At 47.2% G+C, this 12,207-nt stretch overlaps 1 protein-coding gene across 1 annotated transcript; it reads left to right on the top strand.

Annotated features, from left to right (window-relative positions):
- Positions 1–214: 214 nt before the first annotated feature.
- Positions 215–7,909, top strand: TSPAN16 (tetraspanin 16). Its single transcript, XM_033855105.2, is given in 7 exon segments — positions 215–277; positions 2,256–2,292; positions 2,295–2,312; positions 2,315–2,365; positions 4,811–4,950; positions 6,888–6,971; positions 7,862–7,909. Coding segments are annotated over 7 exon segments (441 nt in total).
- The last annotated feature ends 4,298 nt before the right edge of the window (positions 7,910–12,207 follow it).

Below are 12,207 nucleotides of genomic sequence, written 5' to 3'. Positions count from 1 at the left end.
TAGCTCCTAAGAATATCCCACCGCCAGCATCCTGGACAACATTCAGGAATGCGACACCTGGAAGAAATAAAATAACACCCCCCACCCCCCTCCCCCCGGCGTGTGTTCTTTCAAAATGGAGAGGCCACGGTGGCCTGGGGATGGGGTGGAAGGACTCTCAGCAGGCTCCCACCCCCCCGACTCCCCACCCTGTGTCTTCCCGTGTTTCTCGGTCATGGTCATCATTCTCATCGTGGAAATCACTGTCGCCACAGTGGTCCTTGCCTTCTTCCCGATTGTAAGTACAGCTCGGCTTCTCTCATTCTGCATTAGAAATAAACAGAATCAATAGAAGCCCTGCCCCTCCCCCCGGGAGGCTCCCACACTCGCCGGGATCCGGTGATGGTGGGAGACTAGTCTCCAGAGATAGGGCGAAAAGCCGGAAACCTCAGCCCTGCCTTCAAAGCCTCCCCTCAAGAAACTGCGGAGTGAATTGGACCACCTCTCATTTGGGGGAGTAATGGGAAGTAATTGCTGGGGGAGGAATGGGAAGTAATTGCTGGAGGAGTAATGGGAAAAGCTGTGAAGTTTCTTGGGGTTTTGAAATGAGTTCAAAATAGAGGGCTATTCAGCAATATCTATCAAAATGAAAAAGCACGGACACTTTGACCCAACCATCTGGTCCCTAGGAATTATCCAAGGATATGCTTGGGGCGGGGGGAGTTTATAATGTATAATAATCCACACAAGGGAGTCTGATGCAGCTGGAAAGAAGGAAGGAGGAGGCTCTATATGCAGGAGATGGTACATTCTCCAGGACATAGTGCTGTCCCCGTTTGCGTCCCCCCAGAGGCTCACCCTGAGAAAAGGATCTGAAGGCTCATGGTTTATTTGAGAGGTGATCCCAAGAAGCACCTGTTGGGGACAGGGGCAGTGAGGCAGGGAAGGGAATGTAGCCCCTAAAAGCTGACACTGTGGGGCTTCCCTGGTGGCGCAGTGGTTGAGAGTCCGCCTGCCGATGCAGGGGACACGGGTTCGTGCCCCGGTCCGGGAAGATCCCACGTGCCGCGGAGCGGCTGGGCCCGTGAGCCATGGCCGCTGAGCCTGCGCGTCCGGAGCCTGTGCTCCGCAACGGGAGAGGCCACAACAGTGAGAGGCCCGCGTACCGCAAAAAAAAAAAAAAAAGCTGACACTGTGTGCAACTGGGCTGTCCTGGTGGGGGGATGTCGGAGACGCAGCAAGGAGCACGCCATCTATTTTCTCCACCCAAGCGACTGGGGAGCTGCAGTATTAATCCCATCCCACTGACCTCCCATCAGTCAGTGCTTAAGGGCTGCTCCCAGGGCGCATGCGTGCGGAGAGGCCACTGCAAGAACCTCGGTTGCTGGGGGCTTCCCTGGGGGTCCAGAGGTTAAGACTCGGAGCTTCGACTGCAGGGGGCGCGGGTTCCATTAGTGCTCAGGGAACGAAGATCTTGAATGCCGCAAGGCGCGGCCAAAAAGTCAAAAAAAAAAAGAACCTCGGTTGCTGGCAGCGGGAAGCCGGGCTCCGCGGCACAGAAATAAGAGAAGCCACCGGGATTTGAGCAGGGCACCGAGAGCCACTGCTACTCGTGTTGCGAACAGCCGGATGCAGAACAATGAGAATAGAATAAAGCAAGGGGGACAATAATGAGGATATACTTTGCTTTGACACACATAGCATACGTCTTTGGAGACACTGGAAACCATGACAGTCGAGGTGGTGAAGTGGGAGAAACTTGTCGGCTGGGAGAAAAAAGTGGGAGGGAGACTTTTCATGGTTTACCCTTCTGTGATTTGTGAATTTTGAGCCGTGTGACGATTTCACCTCTTTGGGGAAAAAATGGTTTTAATTTAGACCTCTATTTAAAAAATAGAAAATTAAAGTTGCCCCTTTTGTGCAGAGAGAAATTCAGTTGCTGAAGATGATATTCAAGTCCCTCATCGAGTTGCAGCCATAACGGGGGCGTAGCAGGCGTGTGGGCGATTCAAAAGAGCAGATGATTCAAAGCCGTTTGTGAGTTTGGATACAACCAGATGTGCTGGGCTCCAGACCCACGCTCTACCCTGTGTCCCTCTCTCGGGGGCGATGGTAGCCTGAGTTCGTCCTCCTCCAGCGCAGACCCATGGCTGGGGGAGGGGCCATGAAGGAAGCAGAAGGGAAGCCCCCACCTCCCTCCTGAGTCCCCAAGAAACCTCACCAAATGGGGCACCTTGCTGTTTTCTGTGCTCACCGCTCCCTGTTTCATCTCTGAGGTTAGAGAAGTGGCCTTGGAGCACAACTTTGTGACCCTGAGAATTACAGAGGTTACAACAGCCGGATGACTATTCCCTGGAATGGAATTTGGTCATGGAGAAGATGAGATTCACATCCTTTTGTTTTGTTTGTTTAATTTATTTTTATTGTAGTAAAAGATATATAACATAAGTGTATCGTCTTACCATTTTTAAGTGTCCAGTTCAGTGGCATTAAGCACTTTCCTATGGTTGTGCAACCATCACCACCCTGCATCCCCAGAACTGAAACTCTGTCCCCATTAAACACTAAGCCTCCTTCCCCCAACCCCCCGTACCCACCATCCTACATTCTACCATTCTCTAGGAATTTGACTCCTCTAGGGACCTCATATAAGTGGAATCATACAGTATTTGTCTTTTTGTGTCTGGCTTTTTTCACTTAGCATCCTCAAGGTTCATTCGTGTTGTAGCACGAATTTCCTTCCTTTTCAGGGCCGAATAATATTCCATTGTATGGATGGACCACATTTTATTTATCCCTTCCTCTGTCAATGGATACTTGGGTTGCTTCTACCTTTTGGCTATCGTGAACCATGCTGCTGTGAACGTGGGTGTACAGATATCTCTTCGAGTCCCTGTTTTCAGTTCTTTTCGGTATATACCCAGAAATGGAACTGCTGGATCATCTGATAATTCTATGTTTAATTTTGGGGGGAATTTTCATACTGTTTTCCACAGCAGCTGCACCGTTTTACATTCCCATCCGCAATGAAGGCACAAGGGTTCCAGTTTCTCCACATCCTTATCACCACTTGTTATTTTCTGTTTTTGTTTTTTGATAGTAGCCATTCTCATGGGTGTGAGGTGGTGAGACTTATATCTTGAGTCTTGTTGTTTAAGGAGCAAGACTGGCCTCCATGTGTCATCTAAGCTCTTGAGGCAGATGGTTGAGAAGGATCTTTGAGGCGAGGGAGGGTGTGGAATGGAAAAGCCATTGCCTGTTTCTAGGAGTGTTTTCCATCTGAGTCTGGGGCCCAAGAACTGCTATGGGGTCAAGTTCAGGCTTGGGAGGGGGCACACTATGGGTAGGGGACTTGCCTGCATCCCCGTTTTGGCTTCTGAAGCTTGAGGTGGTAGAAAGTACTTCTCATTCATTCATCTAGTCCTTCCACTAATCTTTTTTTAAAAAATTTAAGTATAGTTTCTTAAAATATTTTTTAAATATTTATTTGATTGTGCTGGGTCTTAGTTGCAGCAGGCAGGCTCCTTCGTTGTGGCTTACCGGCTCCTTAGTTGAGGCACACGGGCTCCTTAGTTGTGGCATGCGAACTCTTAGTTGCGGCATGCATGTGGGATCTAGTTCCCTGACCAGGGATCGAAACCAGACCCCCTGCATTGGGAGTGTGGGGTCCTAACCACTGCGCCACCAGGGAAGTCCCTATGCCACAGCTTCTTTATCTGTTCCTCTGTTGATGGACATTTAGGTTGCTGTCCTTCCACGAGTTTTTATTGAACACCTACTGTGTGCTGGGCACTGTTCAGGGGTCTGGGGACAAAGCAGGGCACAAAACAAAATCCTTGCCCTGTGTTGCTGACACTCGAGTAGGGAGATGGAGAAAAAAACTCTAAGTAAACATTGGTGGCAGGGATCTTAAGTGCCATGAAAAAGAAAGCAAGGCAGGGAAAGGGCAGAGAGAGTCAGGATTTTGTTTACTTGTAGGTGCTATTAGTCACCTATTTTCAGCACACAGTGGGATGGCCTGTCCTAGCCTTTTTGTAGTTAGTTGGGGATCATGTGATGAGTTCTGGCCAATGAGCTGGGAGGAGAAGTGATGTGAGTCACTTCCTGGCCAAATTATTTAATTACCAGTGTAGGGCCCTCTGGACCTTTCTTTCTTTTTTCCACAATAGTGGAATCATCTGGATGGTGGCTGCTTCACAAGCCTGAGTCCCTGAGATACTTTGATAAATGGAGTTCCCCTGCCGGGTTGGTATGAGCATGTAGTGTGAGACAAACTGCTGAAATTGAAGGGCTGTTTGTTACGCAGCATCACTTAGCCTGGCCTGACTGATACAGGGCTGGTGGCTAACTTAGAAAGAGGGGTCAGGGCAGGGCTTCCTGAGGAAGAACACTTGAACAGAGACCTGAATGAAGTGAGAGAGGGAGCCGTGCAGACATCTGATAGAACAGCATTCCAAAAAGAGGGAACAGCCATCTAAAGGCAGCAAGGCTGATGCTTACTAAGTGTGTTTAAGAAACAGAGAGGAGATTGGTGTGGAGCTGAGTGAGTTCAAGAGAGAGCAGGGAGATGAGGACCTGAAGGTGACAGGACAGATATGCAGGGCCTTGTGGGCCATGGTGAGGAGTTCAACTTTTACTCCCAAGTAAGATGACAGCCATGGAGGGTGCTGAGCCATGATGGGGTGGGGAAAGGGAGGCATTTAGCGCAGGCATTGGGATATTGTGACTACTCTAAACAGTAGCCATGGTGACCATGATTTCTAGTGTTTTTATTATTTTGAAATTTGAAAGGGAGTCTTCAAGCGTTTATTCTCTTCTCTGCAGCTAAAGGGCTGTGGCATGAAGGACTACACAGATTTTCCATCCTTCGAAAGGATGACTGGCCACACCTACCCCAGGGGCTGCTATAAATCTATCGGGACCGTGGCCTGCGACGGGCACAACGTGTCTGCAGGTGTCATCCACCAGGAAGTAACTTGACATTTTGTTAGGTGTCTAGGTAGACCCCTAGGGCTGGGGACTTTTATGAAAATTGCATTTTTGCAGGAATCCCAGCGATGTTGACCACAATTTCAGCTCATTTCGACCACACAGCCTAGAGTTACCATCCCCATTTCACAGATGGGGAGACTGAGGCTGGGGAGGAGAGTGGTTCAAGGTCACATGGCTTTGGTAGAACCGGGATTTGATCCATGTTCGCCTGTGTCCATTGCCTGGGTCACACTGCCTGCCTCACAGAGAAATCAAATTGCAGAAATAATGGTGGGAAATGATTGTTCTGTAGATAGTGATGGCTGCCACATGACTGGGTACTCATTCAGTGAATTCAGTCTCCATCGCACCCCTTGAGCTGGGGACTGCCCTTCTCCCATTTTACAGATGAGGAGACTGAGGCACAGAGACGTTCCCATAGCCAGGGAGGGGTGGAGCTGGGCTTCAAACCCCAGCCCTAGCTTCCCCACCCCTAACTTCTGCTGCAGGGGAATAAACACATGGGTCTTCCTTGAGAAATAAGAGTCATTCCTTAATTCATCCCTTCACGCTGAATGTCTCTTGCTGGGTAAATTGGCCAGAGTGAGTCCCAGGCTAGGGCCTCAGAGAGGGACGTGGCACCACACAGTGACCCACTGTGCCCTGTACAACCTGCCTGTCAACCTCCCACTCACCCCCTCACTCATTCCACTCTAGCCACACTGACCTCCACACTGCTGCACAAATACAACAGGCACATGCTTGCCTCAGGGCCTTTGCATAGGCTGTATTTTTTTTTTTTTTTTTGGCCTTGCAGCTTGGCTTGCAGGATCTTAGTTCCCTGACCCAAGACTGAACCCGAGCCCCTCAGCAATGAAATCACCAAGTCCTAGCTACTGGACTGCCAGGGAATTCCCATGTTCTTTCAGCCTGGAATGCTCTTCCCCTAAATGTTTTCCTACCTCATCTCTTTCAAGTCTGTGCACAGTTGTCACTTCCCCAGTGAGGCTGTTCCTGAACCCCTATCTATAAAACGATGCCCCCCATTCACCATCACACTCCATCTCCTTACCCTGCGTTAGTGTGCCCAGCGCTTAATCACCACCTGACAAAGTCATTGCTGTACCTGCTTATTTTATTACTTGTTTTTCCCACTCAACTGTCAGCCCCACCAAGGCAGAAATGTTTTCTCTTTTGTACATTGCTGCGTTCCCAGTGCCGGTTTCAGTGCCCAGCACACAGTGGACACTTAAAAAAAGCCTATTAAATGAAAGGGGGCACTGAGCCCTTTGAATACAAGACAACTCCAGCTTCCAGAAGAAAGGGGAGTATCTCAGTGGCTGCAGGAAGGGAAGTGAAGGTCCCATCACCTGCAGGTGGCTGTTCTGCTCATTCACTGTGCCTGTTCTCTTAATCTCTCTGAGCTTCAGTTCCTTCACCTATAAAACAGAGAAAAGACTAGTACCCACTTCATGGGATTATAGTGAGAAAATGGCTGAGAAGGTGCTGGATACTTGTTAGCCCTTTTGTTCATACGTAAAGAGGACTTAGATGTAACTAATGGTTACTGAATGCCGGTTATGTGTCAGGCCACTGCTGTGTGCTTCATGTAGATTCTTTCTTTTAATCCTCACAAAAATCTTGTGAGGCCGATCCTATTGGTCCCATTTACAGCTGGGGAAACTGAGGCACAGAGAGGTGTAGTGACTTCTCCAAGGTCACACAGCTAGCAATAACTTGGGACATCTGATCATATTCTTTTTTTTAAAATATATTTTTAAAATTTATTTATTTATTTAAGTTTTGGCTGCGTTGGGTCTTAGTTGCAGCACGCGGGCTTAGCTGCCCCTTGGCATGTGGGATCTTAGTGTTGATGGGGACTTGGAATCCAGGAGTCCCTAACCAGGTTCCGCCTGCTTTGATGTTTGTATCTGCAGGGCTGTTTCCCTAAGCTCCTGAAAATAACCAAGACTCAGAGCATCAACCTGAGTGGAGGCTCTCTGGGGGAGGCAGTGATACAGGTAAGGTCCAGCTCCTCTGGGACACACCAGGCTCTTTTGTTGAGCACCTACTGTGTGCCAAGCACTGTTAGGGACACCGGGGACAGAGCAGCGAGAAAAGACACAATCCCTTTTGGGACTTCCCTGGCGGTCCAGTGGTTAAGACTCCGTGCTCCCAATGCAGGGGCCATGGATTTGATCCTTGGTCGGGGAATTAAGATCCCGTATGCTGCAGGGCATGGCCCCCCAAAATTATATATATATATATATATATATATATATATATATATATATATAATAAAGACAAAATCCCTACCATGGTGGAGCTGACATTCAGTGGGGGGGAATGGATGATCATTTCAGTTTAAGATACCAGCTGGGAAGGAAGTAAAAGAGGGTGACAGGATAGGTAAGGGAATCAGGGATGGCCTCCCTGGTGACATTTGACCAGTGACTGGAGGAGGTGAGGAAAAGCCATGTGTGTATATGGGAGTTGACAGAGGGAAGAGCTGGTGCAAAAGCACTGAGGCAGCAATAAGCATGGCTTTCTCAAGGACCAGCAGAGAGGCCCCTGTGGCTGGGCAGGGTGAGTGAGGAGGATGGTAGGGGGAGACGAGGGCAAGGCCTTGTGGGCTACAGAGGGGCATGGCTTTTATTCTGAGTATGATAGAAAGCCATTAGAAGGGTGTTAACATTCACTTTTTCACTCTACAAACCTTACTGAGCACCTACTGAGTCCAGGCACTGCTGTAGGCACTGGGGATACAACAATAAACTAAACAGACGAAAATCCCTGCTCTCATGGGGATGACATTCTAATCAGCAGGGAGAAACAAAAAATATGATTTTTTTTTTTTTTTTTTTTTTTTGGCTGTGCCGGGCGGTTTACGGGATCTCAGTTCCCCAACCAGGGATTGAACCTGGGTCACAGCGTGAAAGTGCTGAATCATAACCACTAGACCACCAGGGAACTCCCAAAATATGGTTTTGTTAAATTAGAAAATTTATTGCATGATAGTGATAAGAGTTAAGGAGAAATATAAAACTGGGAAGAAGATAGAGGAGGTAATTTTAAGCAGGGTGATTTCATTACTGTTTACCTATAAAGGGGGCAAGGCATGAAGGTGCTGGGGGCCTCAGACCTAATTCAGGTGAAGTCAAACTTACTCCAGGGATATGCCCTGTCCACCCAGCTAATGAGTCTGGCTTACACTTATGTGGTAGGAGGCCTGTGTGGGAAAGTGCTAGGGCTCTGAACTCCAGCCCTGGTCATGTCACTCACTAGCTTTCTGACAGAGCATCAGGACCGTGGCCTCCCTCATTTGTAAAATGGACTGCCCAATTGTTGTGAGTCATTCATGAGGGGCAGTATGTCAGAGGCTTTGCACAATGCCCTACCCACAGAAAGCATGAAGTGATTGTGGGAAGTTATTGTCATTAAGTCTAGGGAGGTCCTGCCCAAAGCACGGATCACAGGAAGGCAGTGGCTGAAAGGTGATAAGGTCTCATGCACCAGTAGAGATGCTCAAAGACTACTCATTATAGCAACACTATTCTGATTCCTGAGCCTTGTCCGGGGGAATCTTTGCTCAGAGCCCAGCCCAGATAGGCCCCAGGGAGAAAAGAATGAACATAAACTTGGGAAGTAAACGGAAGTTGTTTTCAATTCAACTGGTCTTGATTTTTTACACCATCCAGATTGTAAAAACAGAATGAAATATGATTTGTAATACACAGAACGGATAAAGCGATAAATAATGGCAGAATATTGCTCAACTTTAATAAGTCAGGTTTCCCTTTTTTTTTTTTTAAGAAGATGTTGGGGGTAGGAGTTTATTAATTAATTAATTTATTTTTGGCTGTGCTGGGTCTTCGTTTCTGTGCGAGGGCCTTCTCTAGTTGTGGCGAGCGGGGGCCACTCTTCATCGCAGTGCGCGGGCCTCTCACTGTCACGGCCTCTCTTGTTGTGGAGCACGGGCTCCAGACGTGCAGGCTCAGTAGTTGTGGCTCACGGGCCTAGTTGCTCCGCGGCATGTGGGATCCTCCCAGACCGGGGCTCGAACCTGTGTCCCCTGCATTAGCAGGCAGATTCTCAACCACTGCGCCACCAGGGAAGCCCCCAGGTTTCCCTTTTGAAAAAGAGAAAATTCTCATCCCAAACACTAGCCTAAGCAAGCAGGGGCTTCAGTGGCTGCACACAACAAAGACTTTGTGGAATTAGTTCCAGAGAGTCACTGAACAAGCAAACAGCAGCAGCAACAAGCACAACCAGCAACACAGAAAACCCTGGGGAGTAGGGGGAAGGGAGATCAAAGTTACCACATTATATTTTGTAAATGTCCAGTTTGCAACAAAAAAATTACAAAGAAACAAAATGCAAAGAAACAAAAAAAGTGTGGCCAAAAAAAAAAAAAAAAGTGTGGCCAGTGTACAGGAAAAAACCCATCAGTCAATAGAAACTGTCCTTGAGAAAACCCAGATGTTGGCTTTACTAGACAAATACTTTAAATTAGGTATTATATATATGTTCAAAGAATTAAAGGAGACTCTCTAAAGAACTAAAGAAAAGTATGAGAATGATGTTTCATCAAATAGAAAAGATTAACAGAGACAGAAATGAGTTTTTAAAAGGAAGCAAATAGAGGGCTTCCCTGGTGGCGCAGTGGTTAAGAATCCGCCTGCTAATCCAGGGGACACGGGTTCGAGCCCTGGTCTGGGAAGATCCCACATGCCGCGGAGCAACTAAGCCCGTGCGCCACAACTACTGAAGCCCATGCGCCTAGAGCCCGTGCTGTGCGACAAGAGAAGCCACAGCAACGAGAAGCCCGCGCAGCACAACAAAGAGTGGCCGCTGCTCACGGTAACTGGAGAAATCCCACGCGCAGCAATGAAGACCCAATGCAGCCAAAAATAAAATAAATAAATTTATATTTAAAAAAAGGAAGCAGATAGAAATTCTGGAGTTGAAGTGTACAAAAATTGAAATGGAAAATTCGGTAGAATGGCCCAGCAACTGATTTTAGCTGGCAGGAGAAAGAATCAGTGAACTTGAAGATGAGTCAATTGAGATTATTCAGTTGAGGAACAGAAAGAAAAAAGAATGAAGAAAAATGAACAGAGCCTCAGAGACATGTGTGACACAATCAAGCCTACATACATATGTGCAATGGGATTCCAGAACAGGAGGAGGGAAAGAAAAAGACAAAAAGGATACTTGAAGAAATAATGGCCCCAAACTCCCCAAATTTGATGCAAAACATGGATCTATGCATCCAAGAAGCTCAATGAACTCCAAGCAGTATAAACTCAAAGAAATTCATGTCTCAACATTGTATAATCAAGCTGTAAAAAGAAAAAGATGAAGAGAGACTCTTGAAAGCATCAAGATGGAAGCAACTCATCATGTACAACAGTGGTCCCCAACGTTTTTGGCACCAGGGACTGGTTTCATGAAGACAATTTTTCCACGTACTGGGGGCAGGGATGTTTCAGGCAGTAATGTGAGCGATGGGGGGGGGGATGGTTCAGGCGGTAATGCAAGTGATGGTTCAGGTGATAATGTGATGGTTCAGGCAATAATGCGAGCGATGGGGAGTGGCAGATAAAGCTTTGCTCGCTCTCCTGCTGCTCACCTCCTGCTGTGCAGCCTGGTTCCTAACAGGTCTGCAACCTGGGGGTTGGGGACCCCAATGTACAAGGTATCTTCAATAAAATTAATAGCTATTATCTCATCAGAAATCATGGATGCCAAAAGCAATGGGATGACATATTCAGAGGCTGAAAGAAAAAAAAAGTGTCAACTAAGAATTCTGTATCCAGAAAAACTATCCAAATGAAGGAGAAATTAAGATATTCCCAGATAAACAAAAACCAAGAGAATGAATTACAAACAGACCTGTAAGACCTACAAGAAACACTAAAAGGAGTTGTTCAGATTCAAATGAGAGGACAGAAAACACCAATTTGAATCCACATGAAGGAATAAAGAGCACTGATAAAGATTACACAGATAAATATTAAAAAAGTATACATTTAAAATTTTTTAAAAAACTAGACTTCCCTGGTGACACAGTGGTTAAGTATCTGCCTGCCAGTGCAGGAGACATGGGTTCAAGCCCTGGTCCAGGAAGATCCCACATACTGCGGAGCCTCTGTGCCACAACTACTGAGCCTGCGCTCTAGAGCTCACACTCTGCAACAAGAGAAGCCACCATGATGAGAAGCCCGTGCACCAAAACAAAGAGTAGCCCCCACTCACCGCAACTAGAGAAAGCCTGTGCGCAGCAACCAAGACCCAACACAGCCAAAAATAAATAAATAAAATAATAAATAAATTTATATAAAAAAGCTATTCTTCTCCTACCTCATTTACAAGACAATTGTATAAGGCAATAGCCATAAAACTGTGTTGACAGGGCTTCCCTAGTGGCGCAGTGGTTAGGAATCTTCCTGCTAATGCAGGGGACATGGGTTCGAGCCCCGGTCTGGGAAGATCCCACCTGCTGCGGAGCAACTAAGCCCATGCACCACAACTACTGAGCCTGTGCTCTGGAGCCCACGAGCCACAACTACTGAAGCCCGCATGCCTAGAGCCCCTGCTCTGCAACAAAGAGAAGCCACCGCAATGAGAAGCCCACGCACTGCAGCGAGAAGTAGCCCCCACTCGCTACAACGAGAGAAAGCCTGCATGCGCAGCAACGAAGACCCAACGCAGCCAAGATAGAGAGATAGATAAATAAATAAATAAGTTTATTTTAAACAAAAAAGAAATGTCTGTTGCTTGTAAACCACCCAAGTCTGTTACAGACGCCCCAATGGACTGACACCCAAGACAATTAGCAGTCATTCCTTGGCATCACTCAAAACCCAAGCCATTGTCAGCATGTCTTTTTACACTCGGTTTCTTTGAATTGGGTCCAACAATGTCCACACAACACGTTTTTCATGTATCCTAAATTCCTTTTATCCTAATCCAGTAGTTACAGAATTAGAAAATGCATTAGAATACTCTGGACGTTCTGTTAAAGCACAGGTGTCTGAACGTTACCCCCAGAGCTTCTGACTCAGGAGGTCTGGCAGGGGGCCCAGGAATCTGCATTTCTAACAAGTTCCCAGGCCATGCTGCTGGAATGGGGAACACATTTTGAGACCACTGCTCTAGATTCTTCCTCTTCTTCTCCAACCCCACCTACCTTAGATTTGTTGCAGAAAAGGTGTGGAATGTTGGGTAATGCAGTACCGTCTGGATTCGGTGCTT

This window comes from Tursiops truncatus, chromosome 3 (assembly GCF_011762595.2).
Source record: "Tursiops truncatus isolate mTurTru1 chromosome 3, mTurTru1.mat.Y, whole genome shotgun sequence".
Taxonomy (NCBI): Eukaryota; Metazoa; Chordata; class Mammalia; order Artiodactyla; family Delphinidae; genus Tursiops; species Tursiops truncatus.
The sequence above is the reverse complement of the archived record's forward strand: the minus strand, read 5'-3'. Positions and strand labels throughout refer to the sequence as shown.